General features: G+C 36.5%; 1 protein-coding gene across 1 annotated transcript in view; it reads right to left on the bottom strand.

Annotated features, from left to right (window-relative positions):
* CEP85L (centrosomal protein 85 like) overlaps positions 1–23,410 on the bottom strand; it is a 139,864-nt gene that overhangs the window by 16,546 nt on the left and 99,908 nt on the right. The window contains exons 5-10 of the mRNA XM_068985472.1: positions 20,354–20,471; positions 15,130–15,309; positions 10,931–11,083; positions 8,734–8,888; positions 5,120–5,237; positions 4,071–4,121 (exon numbers count right to left, since the gene is read on the bottom strand). Coding sequence (XP_068841573.1) covers positions 4,071–4,121; positions 5,120–5,237; positions 8,734–8,888; positions 10,931–11,083; positions 15,130–15,309; positions 20,354–20,471 — 775 coding nt within the window. The remainder of the gene's footprint in view (positions 1–4,070; positions 4,122–5,119; positions 5,238–8,733; positions 8,889–10,930; positions 11,084–15,129; positions 15,310–20,353; positions 20,472–23,410) is intronic.

Here is a 23,410-nt window from a genome sequence, read left to right as displayed (position 1 = left end):
TTAACAATATTACCTTGACAGCTGAACAAAACATCTGCATTTTTATAGCATTGAATTCAATTTCAAAATTATTGTACACTTTTACAAGAAGTAAAACCTTTTCTATATTCAACAACAAATACATTATAATCGATAGAAGACTGAGTTCTCCCCAAACTTCAAAGTTGTGAATCAATAAACTTGTCACTGACCTAAATCAGTATTTATTTGACTTCTGATACATAGCACCGAAGAATTGATGCTTTTGAACTGTGGCGTTGGAGAAGACTCTTGAGAGTCCCTTGGACTGCAAGGGGGATCCAACAACAAGTCAATCATAAAGGAAATCTGTCCTGAATATTCGCTGGAAGGACTGATGCTGAAGCTGAAACTCCAGTACCTTAGCCACCTGATATGAAGAACTGACTCACTGGAAAAGACCCTGATGCTGGCAAAGACTGAAGGCAGGAGGAGAAGGGGACAACAGAGGAAGAGATGGTTGGATGGCATCACCGACTTGATGGACAAACTCGGAGTTTGAGCAAGCTCCAGGAGTTGGGGATGGACAGGAAGGCCTGGCATGCTGCAGTCCATGGGGTCACAAAGAGTCAGACATGACTGAGGGACTGAACTGAACTGAACACATCTTATAGTATAGTAAAGTCACTCAGTCATGTCCGACTCTTTGTGACCCCACGGACTGCAGCCCACCAGGCTCCTCCGTCCATGGGATTCTCCAGGCAAGAACACTGGAGTCGGTTGCCGTTTCCTTCTCCAGGGGATCTTCCCGACCCAGGGATCAAACCCAGACCTTCCCACGTTGCAGCCAGATGCTTAGCCGCCAGAATCACCAGGGAAGCCCTAAATTATGGTATGTGCTCATTATGAAATGTTTATTTAAAAAGAACGAAGTAGTTTTTAATTTACTGACATGAAAAGATCAGTATATATTATTAGATAAAAATGTACAGCACAAAACAATATTTATTATATTATCTCACTATTTAAATACAAACATATAAAGAATTACATTTAAGTGAATGCATAGGAAAATGTCTACAAAGATACAATTTTGTTAACTACTTATCTCTGGAGCGAAGAGTAGAACAGGATAGGGAGGATGACACTTTTATATTGCTTGGATTTTTAAATAACAAGAATGTCATTTTTAACTTAAAGGGAATAGTTAAAAAATGGAAAGAAACTATTAATATTATGTACTGGAAAGCTAAGAAAAACTAGTAACACAAAAGCATCTTATCTGACTTAAAGAAGGTTTCAGCTACATAGATAACCATGTTAGAATTGACTTTCAGAGGATGCTAATGACTATTACATTTCTATGAATAATTACCATCAGTGAGTAACCTCACTCCAAACAATGACTTCACTGGCTCCTAATATATCAAACTCTAGAAACAGATTATATATTAGGGTCCAATCCCTGGAAATGAATTTTATATTACCAAAAACTATTAAAGTTGATCAAAAGTAAAATAAATGTATGTTTCAAAGATGTTTTTTAGATATTTAAATATTCCTTTGAAGGGATTTTTCTGTAGTATTCTTAAAAAATATATCCATGGGCCTAAGAACTCCTTTTTCTGCTAAATTTTCCTGTAGAAAGCATAGGCATTTTTCACTGCTTCAAGAACTTCAAAATCTTCTAGGATTTTCTATCTTGACAATATTCACTTCCAAGATAATATTCACCAATGCCTGTGAAAGTACCAGAATAAAGAAAGCCGAGAATAGGGCATAATCATAATAGTGGATTTTTTGCTAGTTATTATGGAGTTTTAGGGTTAGCAAGAGAGTAAAAATAGATTACCTGCGTTTAAAACTTAACTTCTATTAAAAAAGAAATTTTTTTTTCCTAGATAGAAAGACTTATTGTGCTAACACACACATACACACAGAAATGGTAGGGAGAGGAAGTAATCCAAAAGGACACAGGAGTCAGATCAAAGAGGTGCCAATGCCCTAAACTGGAACAATTTGAGCAACAAAGTACAACAGTATTAAATTATAACCCAAGGCAGAAAACATAGCCATGAATCCATATTGATGTAAATAAATGTGGCAAAAGAGACAAACTTCTCATTATAAAAAAATTACAAGGACTTCCTGGTGGTACAGTGGGTAAGAATCTGCCTGCCAATGCAGGGAACCCAGATGCAATCCCTGGTCAGGGAAGGTCCCACATGCTGCGGAGCAACTAACCCCACGTGCCACCACTGCTGAGCCCTCCCTCTAGTTCTCGAGCCACAACCACCGAAGCCCGTGAACTCAGAGCCCACGCTCTGCAATAAGAGAAGCCGCTGCATGAAAAGCCCAGCACCGCAACCAAGAGCAGGCCTGCTTGCTGCAACTAGAGAACGCCTGCACACAGCAGCAAAGATCCAGAGCAACCAAGCAGAAACATTCTTCAATGGCTATAAAAGGTTTCCAATGCCAAAGGACAAGGCTGACTGTCCTTCATTCGCATTGAGATAGTTTTTATTAGATTTACTTCTTGGAAAACGTTACCAATTAAATAAAAAGTCCTTTCACTGTGGTCCATGATAAGAAGTTAGATAATGGCTGAGGAAACCAACCATCTCTCGCTTTGAATGGCTTATAGAACTACTGAAGGAACACACATTAAAAAGAGAAACCTCTGCGGATCAATCCAGTAAGTCCACAGGCATGCCGAAATGGACTAGTATTCGGTCACACTGACAGATCACTTAACATGGTCAAAAGACAGAGCAGACTGTCCATAAATTCTGACGCTCAAACTACTTATGTGATTCTTTTTTATTTCCAGCTTTGATAATACTCCAATCAGAAAGATACAAAAATACAAATGTCTTCAGCATAACTTGTCCAGTGGTTTCCTATCACCTGAAGAATAAAACATGAAAACATAACATCCCCTTGTGTGATCTGGCCTCGGGCTACCTTCTCCCACCCGTCAGCTCTCGCTGGGTCTCACAGCAGGGCTCTCCACACCAGCTGCCTTCCTGCTCATCAGGGAGCACACCCAGGGCACAGCCACACTCAGGGCCCTGGCTGCTCTCCCTGCCTGGAATGTTCTGCCCCTGGTTAACTCCATGCAAATCTATATCCAAATGTGACTTACTCGGGGAAAACTTCACGGCCGCTGTATCTAACGCAACATGATCTGTCATTGCCCCCTATCCGTTTTTTTTATTTTTAATAATAGCACATATTTCTTCTTGGGGCCTCCCTGGTGGCTCAGTTGGTAAAGAATCTGCCTGCAATGCAGGAGACGTGGGTTTGAACCCTGGGTTGGGAAGATCCCCTGGAGATGGGAATAGCTACCCACTCCAGTATTCTGGCCTGGAGAATTCCATGGACTGCATAGTCCATGGGGTCACAAAGAGTCGGACACGACTGAGAGACTTTCACTTCACTTCTCTGCTTGGCATTATACTTCCATTTCTCCAACTCGCCCCACTAAAATGGCCAGGGACTTGCTTTGTTCACTGACGAACCTCCAGTGCTAAGAACAGCACCTGGCATATATGCAGGGGCTCAGTAAATATTTGGCAAATCAATAAAGGAATGAAAATCCACTTAATCTACAAATTTTGGTTTGTATTATGGGTCAGACAACCCTAAGCTCTAGATAGTAGGTGATCCACAGAAGTCTCCACACTATGAAGAAAATAAGTAGGAGGAACAGACACAAGTATGCAGTGTTATACTTTGATAATACAGAAAAATAACATATAGAATTAGTAGGAGGGGGTGGGTTCTTGCCCAGTCACAATGAACTAAAACCAGTCTGTTGTCTTTAAATAGCCCATCATTGATGGTCTTACCCAAATGTGTTCTCAGTAGTAGAGACAGACTACATACACCCAGTTGAAAAGACGCAAGGTAAGGAACAGAGAACAATTTTTTGAAGAAATGATTTACCAAGAATCATTTTTGTTCTAAAAAACTGAAAGATTAAGATTAAAGAATTTATAATGTAATCTCCAGTGTTATTAATATTTTTATACAAAACAAATATGCTTTAATATTTTTAGATATGTAATTGAGCATACAGCTTGATTAAAAATGTACAAAATATTCCTTACCTGAATTTCCAAAATCATTCTGTCAATCTCATCTTGTTGGCTATCTATTATCTAGAATATAGGAAATATATCAGTCTGAATCAAAATTTTTTTCATTGCTTTTTTAGAACTACTAAATCACAAGAAAACAAACGCACAGAATCATGAATTAAAAAAAAAATCAAAATGTGATTTTTTTTTTACAGAAGTATTTATACAAAGCATCCTTTAAATAGCCATATGATCTGGATCACACGTATATAAAACTGCAAATGTCTCACTCTAGTTCTTGATAAACCTTTAATCTTTACTTTTTATAAAAACAAATTTGGGGAAGTTCCCTGATGGTTCAGTGGCTAAAACTCTGTGCTCCCAATGCAGGGAAGCCGGTTCTGATCCTCGGTCAGGGAACTAGATACCACCCCAAGCAAGAGTTGGATGCCACACCTAAGGATCCTGTGAGCCACAAATAAGACCTGGCACAACCAAACAAATAAATATTAAAAAAATAGTAAGTTTGTAACAGATTTTGAATAATTTAGGAAAGAAAAAGATATCCTTTTGTTTTTGCTAAGAAATAACATAACTTCTTTAGTTTGGATTTAATTTACAGTTACTTAAATTGCTATTTTTTTTCCTAATAAAGACATTTAAACTAAAAATTCTATAAAAGCTGCTGCTGCTGCTGCTAAGTCGCTTCAGTCGTATCCGACTCTGTGCGACCCCATAGATGGCAGCCCACCAGGCTTCCCCGGCCCTGGGATTCTCCAGGCAAGAACAACTGGAGTGGGTTGCCATTTCCTTCTCCAATGCATGAAAGTGAAAAGTGAAAGTTTAGTCGCTTGGTTGTGTCTGACTCCTAGCGACCCTATGGACTGTGTAGCCCACCAGGCTCCTCCGTCTATGGGATTTTCCAGGCAAGAGCACTGGAGTGGGGTGCCACTGCCTTCTCCGTAAAAGCTGCTAAATATTAGTAAAAATATAAATCAAATAAAGTAAATAAGTTATATATATACACACATATCTACAGATTTCACTATCAAAGTTCACTATTAAAGATATGTACTGACCTTATTGGCATTCTCATTTTGTTGTCTCAGGTTATCATTTTCATTCTGAAGCTGTTTTGCATCTAACATAGGAAGGCGAATTCCATCTTCAAGGCATCTTTCTACTTTTTGCTGCAAACTGTTTTAGAGAGACATAATTATATGAAGAAAATAAGCTCTATGTGCTGATTTTGGTAGATGACTTCAACATAAATGAAGTCTCTTCTTAGGGTCTATATTTTAAGCAAGCAATAATAAAAACCTACAGAGAGTAGATGAATAAGTTTGAGTACTTATATTTCTTATAAGTAAAAAATATAATGGAGGTTGATCATCTTTTCAGAAACAGCAAATGTGAGACCAGATTCAAGACCAGATTTGCTTAGTATGTGAAATCCTTAGGCCCTAGCGAAGTCCCTCATGACCCTAATCTGGGCTCCACAATCTAAATTCTGTTCTGTCCCTCCTTCTCAAAAGGCGAGTTCCTTAACTAAGATGACTGTGGTAGGGAGCCTAAGAACATGGATATATGTCTTTTGCCCTTCATTTTGAGTTCAGCAGCAGTTTGTTCGTACAGATATCTGTTACCTAAATCAGCAGAATTACATTTCTCCTTCATGAATGAAAGCAACAATCCAGTTCCTTTTTACGACAATCTGCATTTCTATCAACAGCTTTTTAAAATTTCCTTCAGCATTCTTATTAACTTCATTCTGAACCTGGGATGCAGTAGACTGGAAAGGTCAGTTTCATTGTTTATTCCTTCAGGGAATTCTCTTGATCTTTTAATTGGGAGCGGTTCCGTAGGTTCTGCATTTTACTTACATTTCTCTAACTGTATGAGTTTAGGAGAAACAGTTACCTAAAGGTCTTGAAGGGCTGTTTTGTGGGGGTATCTCTGTGTAGTCTGTCTGAATATAATTTTTTTGATGCAAGGGCTGCTTTCGGTATGGATTCCTGCCATGTCTTTCCTCACTGTGTGTTGGCCCAACAGGTATGATTGGTGTTGTGGTGACCAGAATCTGTACTGGATGTTGAGTGGGGCCTCCTCTTTGAAAAGCAATAATCTTATACATTTATTATGTGACATAACAGTTCCTCATGCTATGCTTGGCACAGAGTTGCATTTATGAGGAAACAATAAAAAGGAAGCCCCTCTGGTATATTAAGAAAAAAAGATAAGGGCAGGGCGGTAGGTGTTAGGTTTGAGAAAGGAAGATTAGTATTTAGGTTAAAAGAAACTATGCTATAACAACAACGACCCAAACCAAAACAAAACAGCAAGACACCTAGAAATAGTTTTGCTTTAGCACGTAGTCATATTCAAGAGCTGCAGCCTACTAAAAGAAACAGAGTTCCTTTAAGGTGGACTTTTATGTTTTCACTGTTTTCCTCTTTCAACTATTGTGGCTGTCATGTTTTACCTCCCCTTCCATATCCCTCATAAAGAGGAAATGCCACATCTAGCCTGTGGACAAAGAATTGACAGTCCAAAATAGTACAATGAGGTATTCAGATGTGTTCATAAATAACGGCACCAGAGAAATTTTTACATATTATAAATATACTGTACGGCTTTGTAATATACTATCACTTGTCATAAAAGTATCTGCTTTTTCAGTCTAAGAGTGAAAAATATGTTATTTCTATCTCAGAATGTTTTTGTCCCAATTCAGTGCTAAGATACTATTTCTATGTATTTATTACAAACATTTCAAGAACAATAAATTACATCAAAACTGTTAAGGCTTCTCATTAAGAAGAAAACAAAAGAGTCAGTGATGTGGAAGGAAAAATGTACTCTGTCATGTAAAAATATCAAAAAAGTATTCCTTCACATATACATTCTCATTTTGTTTATGTTATGAAGCATGCTCATTTAGAAAAGTAATAAATCTCTTGAACAGCAAAGGTACCAACTACTGCATTATTGTGAATCCCTTCCACATATTTTACTTAAGATTTTCATTTCTAAGTGAAAAAGTTTTGCCTCATTTTTAAATCCCCAAAGCTCTTACATATTCACAAAGCAGGAAACTTGGGAATAGTATATAAAAACAGATCAGTGTACTGACATAATTTATAGTCACATAATACATCGTAAATTCTTCTGAAACTTAAGGAATACTAACTACATCATACAGTTGAGGAAAACTGAAATAACATTCCTGCCCCCGAAGTCAGGTGACACTATAGGCATACAAGTACTGAACAATTTTAGAACACCTTCTGGAGTCCTTTATGTTTATTAGAAATCAAGAGAAATTTCCTGGGATGATGTCATCTCAGGATCAAGATGCTGAAAATACGGAAAATGAATTCTGAAATGCACTAAACTAAATCTTTCCAAATCAAGAATACCAAGCTCAGTGTTCCCCAAAAGCATAATAAAAGAGAAAATAAAAATAAAAGAGAAGATATAAAATCATATTAAATATGTAAAAGCACACAATGGAACAAAACAAACATTCAAATTATTTTCAGGTGTTCCTAGTTCTACTCATAGAAACACAGCTTGCATTTATGACTGTAACACTCTATAAAACAGAACAAATGCATGATCCCTTGGCCTTTTGTCTTAAGATTAAAGAAAGATACATGGTTGAATTAACAGAGGTCAGGAAGCTGTTTTGAGACTAGAGAATAGGATATAAGATGTGGAGTAATAAAAAAGAAATTTAATATCAAGAAGGCAGAAGACAGGAGAAAAATAAAGGTAGAGGCAAAGGGGTATGGATTTTTTTGAAGCTGAGATTAGAGACACTGAGGACTAGAAATCAGAGGTTTTCTGCACTGAAATCCAAGGGAAAAATGTAGACGAGACATATTTAAGACTTAGAAAATAGCAGTAAAGCAATATTAACATAGAATTATCTGAAGGATTTTGACTAAAAAAGTTTTGTTGAGTTATACATAATTGATACAAGCATTAAGAGTGTCTTTCTCAAATTCAGTTTTTTGTTGCTTTGTTGTTTTCCTCTTAGGATAGTTTTACTGCTAACAGTTGATCATCTATTAAGGTTTTCTAAGTTCTAAAAAACAGAGTATATGTAGATGAATATACTGCCTCATTTTCTAGGTTTTTCAGGAATCTAATATCAATTTTCATTGACATTAACAAAATATACGAGCAAATAATATGCCCTGCAGTTCCAACTATATTAAATTAGAGGAGTCTTGCGAGGCAAGGGAATGTGAGAAAACTTGGAAGGTGCCTGGCAAAGAGCCACATCTGTTACTCTGCGGTCAGGTGAAATGGGACCAGTTACTCGGACAGGTCCCATTAAGGGGTGCAGTCCGGCTGCCCTGCTTTTCGTTATTTAGAATTTTTACTTATTGACAAAGCCATTAGATAAAGGGTTTGTGTTAATACTTCCTGTTTTCAACTGGTGTCTTTTTAAAAAACTATTCTCATCTAAAATCGTCTAAAACCAAGATGTCAGTACATTGGATCAAATAAACTGCAACTGAGATAATCTATTTTGATGACATAATACTTTTGGTTATCAACAGTACATCTTTAAGAAAAATAATAGAGCACCAATTATAAATTAATGCATTTTAAGTGAAAATGCTCTTTGAAAAATAGAGAATAAACTAAAAATAACATAAAAGGATTACTGAGGGTTTCTTACCTCTGAACTGTAGTTACCAACTCCTTTTCTTTCTTTTTCTGGCATATTAGCTGTGCCTCTTTTTCTTGATATTGTTTTTTGAACTCTTCAAGCTTTTTTTCCACATCTATCAAAGTCTCTCGCAAATTCTTGTTTTTTTCTTCTAGAACTTGAAGCTAAAGAGAAATTTGTTAAAGTTCATAACACAAAGAATATTAAATGTGTTCCTACTAGAAATCGATACCAGGCTCTCAAGAATTCGTAGACTGACTGTTAAAACCATGCTATCTTCATCTCATGTATAGCACTTAACACTTTATCTCTTCCTTTGCATAAAGGGAGCCTAGAGAATGGGATTATGGAGAAGAGCAGAATACAGCCAGAAATTTCTGGAAGCGATAGAGAGAAAGGTGAATAATCTCAGTTTGGGGATATGGTTCTATTTTTATTTGTGGCAAAATATACATAACATAAAATCTACCATCTTAATAACCATTTTTAAATGTACAATTCAGTAGAGTTCAGTACATTCACACTGTCGTAAACTAATCACCAGAACTCTTTTCATCTTGCAAAACAAACTTCCTATCTATTAACAACTCTCCATCTACATCTCCCCTCAACCCCTGGCAAGCACCCTTTGACTTTCTGTCTCTATGTCTCTACAAATTTGATTACTTTAGGTACCTCATGCCTATTTTTCTCTGCTTCATTTATCTTTAATCTGTCTGTGTGATTGGTTGTCTCACTTAGCAAATGTCCACAGGTCCACCCATGTTGCAGTATGTGTAAGAAAGTCGTTCCTTTTTAAGGCTATAATGTATGTATGCATCACAGTTTGATCGTTCGTCCACTGATGGACACTGGAGCTGCCTCTACATTCTGGCTATTGGAGATAACGCTGCTATGAACACACATTGTGAATGAATGCCTGTTTGAGACTCTGCTTGCCATTATTTTTAGTATATACCCAGAAGCAGAATTAATGGAGCATATAGTAATTGTTTTTAATATTTCTGAGGACTGTCATGGTTTACAATAGTGGCTGCACCATACTACATTCCCACCAACAGTGCACGAGGAATTAGAATTTCTCCACATCACCACCAATGCTTGTTACTTTCCGTTTTTTAGATATTAGCCATCCTAATGGGAATAATATGGTATGAATACACATTTTAAAATCTGCAGTCCTCTCTGTTCCTGCTCAGACTCTTGTGGGTCCTTCTTTAATTCCTTCATGATATCACCATCTCTTAGTTTTACAACTTATAAATTAACATAAACAGAGAATGTGCTGTAGGTCTAAAGTCTTCAGAATAATGATACACCATGGATTAGATCAATGATTCTCATCCCTCCACTCCCTGCAGGAGACATTTAGGAAAGTCTGTAGACATTTTTGGTTTGGGGGGAAGAAAAGGAGCAGTGCTATCGGCATCCAGTAGATAGAGGCCAGAAATGTTGTTAAGCAACCTTTAACACCCAGGATAGGGTCAAAAAACAAAATATTACTCGCCCTCAAATATCAATAGTATGGAGATTGAAAATCCCATGATCAGAAAGACTTTGAGAAAAGACTAAAAAGTAGGTTTAATGGACTATTCCAAATTTTAGCATTTACAAATAAGGCCTCAAGAGGAAAGGCCTCACCAGGGTTGGTAAAAGGACTGTGCATGAGATATTGCTAAGAAAGGAAAACAGTCAGCAGTCAAAGGAGTGAATGCAGGTCTTAGATTAAAGTACAAGAAAGAATTTATGGAAAGATTAAGAAGAATGATGAAAACAAGACAAGTATCTAGAAAGATAGTCCAAAAAGGTCTTGTTAAGCCTTGGTGGCTCCCAGAGAACACTGGGAAAGGTCAGAACTGAGGTGCACGTGGTGCGTGCGTGGAGTGGGGTGTCAGTGGTTTAGAAACTGTAGAGTAGCACAGTCAGGGTTAAGACACAGGTTCATCGCGCAGGAAACCACATGTTAATTAAAAACAAGAAAGACCTACTCATGCTTAAATGAACAAAGTTTCTAATTAAAGTTAATCCTAAAAACGGCAATTAAGCATACAGATTTAACTTACAATTAGCCAAATATACAACCAAAAAATTTAATTATAAAAATTTACAAAATGAATGAAACTGTAAATTTCGTATGTCAAAAGAGTCAATTCAAAAAAGAATATGTTTCCTGCCATTTAAAGATCAGCATTTTATTTCATGTTACCTGTAGACTCTGACTCTGCACATCATCAAGAGTTGGAAGATCAGCCAGATACTTTTCCAAGGTCTCAATTCTTCTCTGCTTTTCTTTATTCTGTTCAGACTCCTTCTGGCATTTCTTTTTCAAGCTACTAATGTATCTATCTCTGGTTTTAAGCTAAAAAAAAGATTAAGAATCTTTAGGGGTTTCGTGTCAAAAAATAACAATATTATTATTATATAAACATCCTAATCTTAGGCATCACTGAATTCGCCAACAGTTTCAGATATAGCTAACATCACTTCCAACTTACGTATGAGTTACCTTATTTCATAAATTCTAAGATTCACATTTTTGCAAATTCTTACTGCAGTCAGCCAGGCTGCAGGAATGATATAGTTTTTATTGTCTGCATATGTGCAAATTTAGTCAAGACTATTCATATGTCATTTCAACAGTATTATGTACAATTTGAAATAGTGCTAAGTGTAAATGACATTTAAAATACTTTTGAAATGTTACATTATAGTTTGGCATTGAAAAATAATTTTATAAAGTTTGTCATTGAAAAACCAACTTATTTTGGCATTGTTTCTGTCTTGGTACCCAGAAAAACAGGAACAGTTTCAGGGTATAATTCTGAAATCAGTGAAGCAAGTATTCATCTCTGGAATGATGACTTTAATTTATTTCTTGAAAAGTTATGTGCAATGTTTTATGTGAATTAAGAAAAGAAGATATCTATAAGTAATTAAAGCTGTTTTGTTACTTACAGACAAAGGAATTGCTTATCGTGTACTAAATAAAGTTATGCAATCAAAGCCAGGACACTTACCAAAATGATCAAATACTTAAGAACAAATAATGGGACTAATGAGAGCAATCCACAGCTCAAGCAAGACTGCTGCTAGAGCACTGTGTCAAACTGAACTTGCAGCATATTTTCCTTCCAAAAATTATATAAAATAAAAACGTACCTTATCATTAATGCCACCCTAGGACTGATGAAATACGTTACCTGAACACCTACTAGAGAACATATACAATTCATAATACTAGTAAATCCCAATTAGTACAGGTTGAACCTCAGATTTTTATGTGCTATTTGTTTTTGCCTTTCCATCTGGAATATACAAATCTTTAGATTCTGTAGAGATACTACTGCTACAGCTCTTTCATACTCAAGATCTATTAAAAACAAAGCATGTACAAATAGTTGCCTAAAAAGTAAACTCTAGACTATGTTTACTTTAAATTGCCTGTCTTTCAGACATTTAATATTATTTCACAAGCTTATAGGGTTCAAAAATAACTTTATAGCCTTTTCTCATATTCACCATGGAAATAAGTAGTAATCAGTAGTATAATGGATTACTCTTCCAAATTTTATAAAAGCTAATGCTTGGCCACAATCTAGTTTCTTTTGTGCTTTATCTAATTTCTTTCAGGTCCACTGTATAACAACTTTTATTAAAACAATTTCAATTAGAAAAACACATCACATCTTATTTCATCTATTTATTCCATTAATAAAATTAGGAGCCACTTAGTTCTTTGGGTCAGGAGCAACACTGGTAAAACAGACAAATCCTACTATGTGCTGGGGCTTTCTTAGGACTAAAATCAAGGTGCTGGTGTGACAATTTAACTTGTTCTTTACCAGAACTTACGGATGTTGGCACTGGTTGTGACCTGCAAAGACCACACCATCCTGTTTTTGCCTTAGCAAATGACCCTGTAAGTTACATAACTAACCAGTCTACTTTTACTGCACGCTCCCTAATTTACACTTAATTGTTTAACTGTCTTAAATGTGACATAATTGTGACCTCAGAAAGGAGCCACTAGAATAATTTAGTGAGGTTGACTTCTACCATGCAAAGGCATCCTCATTTCAGTTCAGTTCAGTCGCTCAGTCGTGTCCGACTCTTTGCGACCCCATGAATCGCAGCACGCCAGGCCTCCCTGTCCATCACCAACTCCCGGAGTTCACTCAGACTCACGTCCATCGAGTCCGTGATGCCATCCAGCCATCTCATCCTCAGTTGTCCCCTTCTCCTCCTGCCCTCAATCCCTCCCAGCATCAGAGTCTTTTCCAATGAGTCAACTCTTTGCGTGAGGTGGCCAGAGTACTGGAGTTTCAGCTTCAGCATCATTCCTTCCAAAGAAATCCCAAGGTTGATCTCCTTCAGAATGGACTGGTTGGATCTCCTTGCAGTCCAAGGGACTCTCAACAGTCTTCTCCAACACCACAGTTCAAAAGGTATCTTCTTTTTCTCTGGTTGGTCAACTCTCTTCTTTGCTATCATGTCAAGCTTGCTGCTCTGGATCACAGATCTTGGCCAACACTTGATCAGACATCATCTCTGTTATCTGTGACCACAAGCAGCTGATCACACATAATTATTGGATCCAGTTTTCTTGTTTTTCTTTACTCTGCTAACTGATGAGAAGTTCTCTATTTTCTGGTTTTTGTTTATTTAACTTCCAAGTTTTGTGTTTCAGATTAATAGAGGTCACTGAATTTTGAACTCCAGTAATTACCTACGGGTAAATGAATTGATGCTTTCAAACTGTTGGGGTGAAGAAGACTCTCAAGAGTCCCTTGGACTGCAAGGAGATCAAACTAGTCAATCCTAAAGGAAACCAATCCTGAATATGCCAAAGCTCCAATATTTTGGCCACCTGAGGCCAAGAGCCAACTCACTGGAAAAGACCCTGATGCTGGGACAGATTGAAGGCAGGGGGAGAGGGGGACAACAGATGAGAGGGTTGGATGGCATCACTAACTCAGTGGACATGAGTTTAAGCCAACTCCAGGAGATGGTGAAGGACAGGGAAGTCTGGCAAGCTGCACTCCATGCAGTTACAAAGAGGAGGACATAACTTAGTGACTGAACAACAGCAACACACAATGAAAAGAAAAGAAAAGGGAAAGTGTTAGTCACCGAGTCATGTCTGACTCTTCGTAAGTCTATGGACTGCAGCCCGCCAGGCTCCTTTGTCCATGGAATTTTCCAGGCAAGAATACTAGAGTGTGTAACCATTCCCTTCTTCAGAGGATCTTCCTAACCCAGGGACTGAACCTGGGTCTTCTGTATTGCAGGCAGATTCTTTACTGTCTGAGCTACCAGGGAAGCCATCAAATGAGACAATGCTAATAAATCTTTCTTATTTTAGTTATAAAAATATAAGATTTTTCTTTCAAGTATTACACAATACTGAGATCATTCCTAGAAGGCAATAGGAGAGTTCCATTTTAGAGGAAATTTACAAACAGATTTATTTTTCTTTATTTTAAATACAATTATTAGAACAAAACAGATTAGGGAGAAAGTATTTTCCTCTATTTTTTTTTTTATAAATTATTATTAGAACCAAGGCAGCAAACAAAGAGTTAAATTGTCTTGAATTTTAAGTCTAGCTTTTCAACAATTTCTATCTGCCATGTAAAATGTCAAATTATTTTTGGAAGATAAAAAATTTTAGCTCATGTGTGTGTGCATACACACATGTATATCTATACTGACTTAAAAATATCAGTGAGTTTCTTATCAATAGTGTCAATCTTGTCTACAGAAAACCATAGTGACTGCCTTAAGATCACCTGAATGGGAGGTTAGTTTATAGAATAGTAAGTTGAGTGTAACAAGAGAAATCTAAAGCCAGTTCTACAACTAAGTAGCTGCTTAAGATGATTTTTAAATGATACTATAATGGAATGAGATGAAGTATGTGGAAATACTTTAATAAAGGCAGAAAGGTCAAATAAATGTACAGATATATTGTGTATATATAGGCATCTGGCTTTCAGCTACTTATTCTATTCAAGGGCTTCACCTTAAATAACTTGAAGTCATGTACTTCTGAAAGAAAGACCACTTTTATTTCATTTAGCAATCCTTCATACCATACATGACAAAGATACAGGACCCAAAAAGGAAAAGGAGAAAAGTTACTGGTGTCACATCTCAGCATAGGCAACTAAAAAGAGCTTTACTATTATTTAGAAAGACATAATATAATATACAATGGTATTTTTGTTTCTCAAAAAAAATGCCTGGATTTTTGTAGATAGCACAGGGTTTCTCAAAAGTTACTGTAAAACTATTCACTTTATTATAATAAACTTGGTAAGATACCTGGCATACAGTAGATAACAAAAAAAATCGTATGCTGAAGGAATGCCCTTGGCCTTATCCAACTTTACTAAAAACACCTACCTTTTCCTCCAGTTTCTTCTTCTCTTCACTAAATTGGCTTATTCTTTGTTTGAGAAACTGATTGAGCTGTAAAACTTCTTTCTCAGTAGATGCAAGCTTTTGCTCAAGTTCCTCGTGCTGGGAATGGGATGCTGACTGGTCTGAAAATGGAGTCTGGAGGGAGGTGTTCTCATATTGTGGCTATTCAGAAAGAGAAGCACACAGGCAAAGCTTTAAAAGTTTACTTGTCCTGAACCAACGGAAAGAAACTGGAAATGAGGGACAGTACAAAGAGCACACACAGGCCTTTAATGACAGACCTCGGCATTAACCCCAGTTCTCCTGCTTCTCAGTTATGTGCCGTGATCAATGAAAATTACCTACAATGGCCAAGTTACATGAAGTTCCTAGCACAAGGCAGAGCTAAATAAAAAGCAGCTATTATTTGGTTAAAAGGCATTAGAGTGTAAAAAGGACATTATAAAGAAGTAAAAGTTCTGGGGAAATAAAGACTAAAGAAGTCTTTTCTCACAGGTGATTATTTTTAGCTAACAGGTAAATGAGATCCCTAATAAAGTTAATACATACCAATAAATACATATCAATAAGTATTAATGGAGTGTTTCCCCTAACCAGAAAGTAAGGGTCATGAAATCAGGAATTTCTGTCCATCTTAATTGTTCTTTTATCCTTATTCCATAGGGCAGTGGCTGGGCACAAGATGAGTTCAAAAATAATTGCTAAATGAACAAATGTATTATTCCCTTCACGAGCAAGGCTTTGAAGGAGAGTCAGACAAGATCTGAATGAGAGAAGATAAAGGCAAATGATATATCTGATAAGAGGTTAATATCCAAAATACACAAAGAACTCATACAACTCAACATGGCGGGGGGGGGGGGGAACACGATTAAAAAATGGACAGAGGACCTGAAAAAATTTTTTTCAAAGAAGACATACAGATGGCCAACAGGCACATGAAAAGATGTTCAACATCACTAATTGTTGGGGAAATGCAAATCAAAGCCACAGTGAGATATGACCTCATACCTGGCAGAATGGCTATCATCAGAAAGACAACAAATAACCAGTGCTGGCCTTTCTTCAATTTTTAGCAAAATGAAGAAGGGTCTTTCGCATTTCAGTTTTTTCCATGCAAGCCTGTTAACTACAGGTTGAAATTTTGGTATAAGATATTATAAGTACAAACCACTCTTTGGTTCTAGTAATTCTACTACTGAAACAACTGAGGAAGTTTGAATTTTAGGATTAAGACCTGGTTCTCATTTTCCACCTATGAGACTTAGCAGTGTCTAGTTCTCAGGTCATTTTGATTTTAAGGTTATTTAAAGTTTTTAATAGGCAAACAGAATTTACTTCTCAAGAGTTATATTTTTTAATCGATAAATTAATTTAAAAGATTTTATTTCAAAAATATACTTTTTAAACCTAGAATATACAGAATATTAAAAGCATAATTTCCTTTTTTAAATATACTAAGGAGTTAGGATGAACAAATTATGGACCCCAAAAATGTGCAAATACAAAACGCTGTGCATAAAAAGTAATGTTTATAAATCCAAGGGAAAAATCCCTTTGCTACTCTTCACAGAAATAGAATAAACAATCCTAAAGTTTGTATGGACCCAGAAAAGACCCTGAACAGCCAAAGCAATACTGAGAAAAAGAACAAAACCAGAAGCATCACACTTCTAGCTTCCAAATTACCCTACAAATCACAGTAATGAAACTGGTACTGGCACTGACACACTGACCACTGAAACTGAACGGAGAGCCCAGAATTAAACTCTAAAATATAACGTCAACTCGTAGTCAACAAGGAGCCAAGAGTGGGTATGGTGATGGGAAAACTGTAGAAACACATGCAGAACAATGAAAGTAGGCCCTACATCACATGACTTACAAAGATTAACGTTAAGACCTGGTACCATAGAACTCCTAGAAGTCATCGATACTTGTCTTAGCAATGACTTTTTTCTTACACAATGCCAAAAGGACAAACAATAAAAGCAACCATCAACAAATGAGACTAATCAAACTAAAAAAGAAGTATGGTAAAAGAAACAATTAACAAAATGAAAAGACAACCTAGTGAATGGGAGAACATTTTACAAACCCCGTATCAGATAAGGGGTTAAAATCCAAAATATATACAAGACTCATTCAGCTTCACAAAAGACAACCTGGTTTAAAAATAGGCAGAAGAACTAAACAGACATATTTTCAATGAGAAAATAAAAATGGCCAACAGACATATGGAAAAATGCTCAACATCACATCAGGGAATGCTAATCATCAGAGAAATTCAAATCAAAATCAAAATAATATCTTACCTCCCACATGTTAGAATGGTTATCATAAAGAAGACAAGGCATAAGGGGTGCTGGAAAGGATGTGCTGGAAAGGGGACCTCTTAAACATGGTTGGTGGGAGTATAAATTAGCGTGGCCATTACAAAAAACAATATGATGGTTCCTCAAAAATATAAAAAAACAAATCTAACATAGGATCCAGCAATTTCATCTCTGGATATATACCCAGAAGAAAACATGATTTCTACAAGATACATGCGCTCCCATAGTTATCGCAGCATTATTTACAATAGCCAAGATAAGGCAACAATCCCAATGTCCATCAGCGTATGAATGGATAAAAGCTGTAATACACAATGGAGTTTATTCAGCCATGAGAAAGGAGGATATCTTTGCACATACATAGATCTTGAGCACCTTATGCTAAATGAGATAAATCAGATAAAGAAAAGCAAGTACTGTATGAAACCACTTATACGTGGAATCTAAATAAATTAAACCTATAATAAACAGAGAGGACCTTCTTACCAGGGATCATGGGAAGGGGTGGAGCACCCACGGAGGATAAGAGTGGTGTTTAAGGGTAAAATTTCAACAAGCAGTAAATATGCCACAAGTAGTTAATGCACAGTGTAATTAATACAGACAACAATACCGTACTATAATTATGTAATGTGATGAATACCACTAAAATAGCAATCATATTACATACAAATGTATCAAAGCAACATGCCATACACCTTAAACACACACTGTATGTGTGTGCTTAGTAACTCAGTCGTGTCTGACTCTTCTGTGACCCCATGGATCGTAGCCTGCCAGGCTCCTCTATCCATGGGAATTCTCCAGGCAAGAATACTGGAGTGGGTACCCAGTCCCTTCTTCAAGGGATGTTCCAGACCCAGAGGTAAAACCTAGATCTGCATTGCAGGTGAATTCTTTACCCTCTGAGCCACAAGGGAAGCCCAAACTCATTCCATATTACATGTCAAATTTGTTTAATAAAATATAAAGAAAAATAAAAACTTCTTTCACTAAGGAGATTTTATTATCATATTAGTTGTTACTTCTAAACCTTTGCCATTTTATTCACTCTCTGTATCAATGTACTGAAAAAAATTTACATATTTATTGTATCCATTTAGTACTGGAGGGGGTTCCTTGCTTTCTCTTTTATTAATTGCACTTACCTTTTTTAAAAAAGTTTTTTTTTAATGTACCCCACTGTTAAAATGTTTACTAAATGTGTTACAACATTGCTTCTGTTCTATGTTTTTTTGGGTTTTTTTCTGGCCACGAGTCGTCTGGGATCTCTGACCAGGAATTGAACCTGCATTGGAAGGCAAAGTCTTAACCACTGGGGAGTCTCACACTTATCCTTTAAAATGAATTTCTCAACAGTATTTTAACTCCCCCACATAATTTAAAATTCTTATATTATTTTTAGCAACCCCATTTTCCTTATAGTTCTATCTGTCCTTGCAGACTGACTTAAGAGAGCCCTCTACTGGTGTGATGCTGTGTCAAAAGACATTTTCTTTAAGCTTGCAGACAGACAGACATTAAGTTTTATGTTTTTTGGTAATATAATAATAATTGTATAATTCAAGTAAAACCTTGAAACTGCATGGTTCTATTAAAATACTCTTATCAAAGCGAATTATACTACTTAAGCAGCACAGAAATACCACTTTCAAATAACTGAACACTACTAATCTCAGTATGATAGACACTTGCTGTCACGTGGTGGAACTTTTAGATGACATCACATAACAACAAGGTATTTGATATATTAGTAACTGAAGTATGACAAACAAGCTGGAATCTCTATGTTAAGTGCCTCTGCTTCAAATAAGTCTGTTATTTGGTCTTTATTTATCATGTCCTGATTTTAATATAACAATGCCTTTAATAAAACTGCAAGTTTGAAAATATAATGGAGGAAAAAATTACACTTAAATTGATTTAATTCTGAGAATAAAGATATAAACGGAAATGACCAAATAGAAGTACATACTACCATAAAGTATTTTGCCAAGAGTATTCATGTTCAAATAAATGATGCAAACATGTTCACAGTGGTATTATTCACTACAGATAAAATATGGAATCCAGCCAAGTGTCCACTGAAAGATGAGTAGAAAAGCGAAACGTGGTGTACATCCAATGGGATGTTATTCGGCCTTAACAAGGAAGGAAATTCTGACACGTCTACAATATGGATGAACCTTGAGGATAGTACGCTAAGTGAAATATGCCAGCCACAAAAAGACAAATGCTACATAATTCCATGTAGCGTGAGATATCTGGAGTAACTAAAAATCACAGAGACAGAAAGTGGAATGGTAGCTGCCACGGGTCAGGGAGTGAGATGGGGAGCGACTGTTTAATGAGCATAGTTTCACTTTCATAAGATTATGCATAGTAGTCCCAAACTAGAAAACAACCCAGATTTTGACAAGCAGAGACAGGATGGACAAATTATGCTGTTTCCATAAAATGGGAAATCAAGCAGCTGTAAAAGCAAAGGAAAGGGATGCTGCCTAGGTAATTACATGGAAATAGTCATTGTATTTTATGTAATTTCATATAATATGAAGAAAAAAGTAGTATGTTGAATATTTTATATGGTTTGATATCTTTTGTGTAGGAAAAAATAAATTTACCTGTGAGCTGTAACAAATGTCAACTCTGGAAGGCCACACTAGAAAGTGGTGATAGTATTTCCTGTTAGCACGGGAAAAGCATGTGGACTGGGAAGATGGAAAACAGCACTGGACAGCTTCCACTACACATATAAATATGGACCACAGGACAGACGGCTAATCCCCGAAATGTCCTAATCATACAGTTTAAGTATACCTTTGACAATGCTAGCAGAACCACCACCACAAAACCCTTTGTAATCTTACCTGCAAACCAGCCCCATAAGAATCCTCACAATTTACATAATGTCCTAACATGGCATGTTGGGCTCGTAATTCATTATCCCTTATTCTTTCATGCAGGTGGGTAATTTGTTGCTTCTGCCTGCAAAACATAAGTTGGGGTCATATTACACAACACATACTTTTATAAGTTGATCTAATTAAAAGCAGAATTTTCAGTATCCTAATTTGGCATTAAGAGTCAGAAGTATGATCTTAAAATTCATAATAAGAAATCTTTTTAAATCACAGTACCATGAGATATGTTAAATATAGGAAAAAGTTCATACTGAGTACTTCTGGTTACTTAAAAGCACATAATCTTTTGTAGAATACTCTTTCTAGGTTCTGACAAAGTCATGCTTTGCTTTCTTTCTTCTTGCTGCCTAATATACAAACTGTTTCATTCTCAGTCAGGAATGCCTTTATCTTATTATCATTATTTCCATTCATCCAAATTCTTTTCAACATGCAATACCAACTGAAACATCTGAAAAAACTCATTGTAAGGGGTGACAGTATTTTTATAAACATCACATAGTTCCATTGCTGTACTCTGCCTGCACCTTATCTACAATATCCAGGTTGCATGATCGACGCAGGATGCAGTTCCAGGATGCAGAACTCACATGGTGGCAGATTTACATCTCTTGATAGTGCTGAAATTTCATTTTAATGTAGCCTCATGCTGGACCCGGACACACTGAAGTTCATGTATTTCCTCAGTGGATCATAACTTACTCTAATCAAATGGTATAACTTTTGTGAATTTTTCCTAAAACATTTGAAAACTGTTAATGTGTCAGGCAACATGCTAAGAGTTTTATATGTATTATCATTAATCGTCAAAAATTTAATAATAAGACTCATAATGAAGTTATAAGAGAGAGAGAGAGGGAAGACAGATTGAAATAAAAGAGGTGACCAAAGATATAGGGTGGAAAGAGGAAGACCAGTAAAATTTTACTAATTTGTTTATATTATGCTATAGAGTATGTGATAACATGTCTAAAAAAAATGTAACATCTTAATTTAAAAATATTTTATTACTAAAAAATGCCATCATTTGAGCCCTCAGCATTGTGTATGTTTCACACTTAATTACATGTGGAAGTAAAATCACATTATAATTTTGCTAGGTAAACTTTTAAAATCAGTGGTGAATTCTTTGGTATAGTGTGGATTTTTTTAAAAAATAGAATTCATATTAAATGTCCTCCTAACTCATCTGCTTTATAACCTGGGATTTATGATCAGATTCCCAAAGCGAGGCATATGTGTACATATCAGGTTATTAAGAGTTATTAAAACTCCAATTTCACATATATGATCAATTAACAGATGAGATTTTGCTCACAGCAATTTACAGTACAGCTTTCATTTTGAGACAGATCTCGTAATGCAAGATGGGATATTTATTTATTATATTTATATCATATTTATTCTCCATCACAAGTGTTGAATTAAGATTTCATTATTTTTATCAGCTTACTTGAGTATTTAATGCAGTTTTAGTAATGTGTTTCTAAGTTATTTTGCCTGTTTATACCTAGATATATTTATTGTTCAGTTGCTCAGCCATGTCCAACTCTTTGTGACCACATAGACTGCAGCACGCCAGGCCTCCCTGTCCTTCATCATCTCCCGGAGCCTGCTCAATCAAACTCATGTTTGCTGAGTCGGTGATGCAATCCAACCACCTCATCCTCTGTCGTCCCCTTCTCTGGCCTTCACTCTTTTCCATCAGGGTCTTTTAAAGAGTAGGCTCTTTGAATCAGGTGGCCAAAGAATGGGAGCTTCAGCTTCAGCATCATTCCTTCCAATGAATATTCAGGACTGATCTTTGGGATGGACTGACTGGATCTCCTTGCAGTCCAAGGGACTCTCAAGAGTCTTCTCCTACATCACAGTTCAAAAGCGTCAGTTCTTCAGTGCTCAACCTTCTTTATGTTCCAACCCTCACATCCAAACATGACTACTGGAAAAATCATAGCTTTGACTAGATGGACCTTTGTTGGCAAAGTAATGTCTCTGCTTTTTAACATGCTGTCTAGGTAGGTCAGAGCTTTCCTTCCATGGAGCAACTGTCTTTTAATATCATGGATGCAGTCAGCATCTACAGTGATTTTGGAGCCCAAAAAATAAAGTCTCTGTTTCTGTTATTTCCTCATCTATTTGCCATGAAGTGATAGGACTGGATGCCATGATCTTGGTTTTTTGAATGTTGAGATTTAAGACAGCTTTTTCACTCTCCTCTTTCACCTTCATCAAGAGGCTCTTTAGTTCCTCTTCACTTTTTGCCATAAGGGTGGTATCATCTGCATATCTGAGGTTATTTTGGTATTTCTCCCGGCAATCTTGATTCCAGCTTGTGCTTCATCCAGCCCAGCATTTCGTATGATGTTTTCTGCATATAAGTTAAATAAGCAGGGGGACAATATACAGCCTGACATACTCCTTTCCTGATCTGTAACAAGTCTGTTGTCCCATGTTCAGTTCTAACTGTAGCTTTTTGACCTGCATACACGTTTCTCAGGAGGCAGGTCAGGTGGTCTGGTATTCCCACCTTTTTAAGAATTTTCCACAGTTTGTTGTGATCCACACAAAGACTTTAGTGTAGTCAATGAAGCATAAATAGATGTCTTTCTGGAATTCTCTTGTTTTTTCTATGAGTCAATGGATGTTGTCAATTTGATATCTGGTTCCTCTGCCTTTTCTAAATCCAGCTTGAACATCTGGAATTTCTCAGTTTATGTACTGTTGAAGTCTAGCTTGCAGAATTTTGAGCCTTACTTTGCTAGCGTGTGAAAGGAGTACAATTGTGAGGCAGTTTGAACATTCTTTGGCACTGCCTTTCTTTGAGATTGGAATGAAAACTGACCTTTTCCAGCCTGTGGCCACTGCTGACTTTTCCAAACTTGCTGGCATATTGAGTTCAGCACTTTACCAGCATCATCTTTTAGGATTTGAAATAGCTGAGCTGGAATTCCATCACCTCCATTAGCTTTGTTCACAGTGATGCTTCCTAAGGCCCATTTGACT

Source organism: Capricornis sumatraensis, chromosome 13 (genome assembly GCF_032405125.1).
Source record: "Capricornis sumatraensis isolate serow.1 chromosome 13, serow.2, whole genome shotgun sequence".
NCBI lineage: Eukaryota > Metazoa > Chordata > Mammalia > Artiodactyla > Bovidae > Capricornis > Capricornis sumatraensis.
This window is presented reverse-complemented; position numbering and strand designations above follow the sequence as displayed.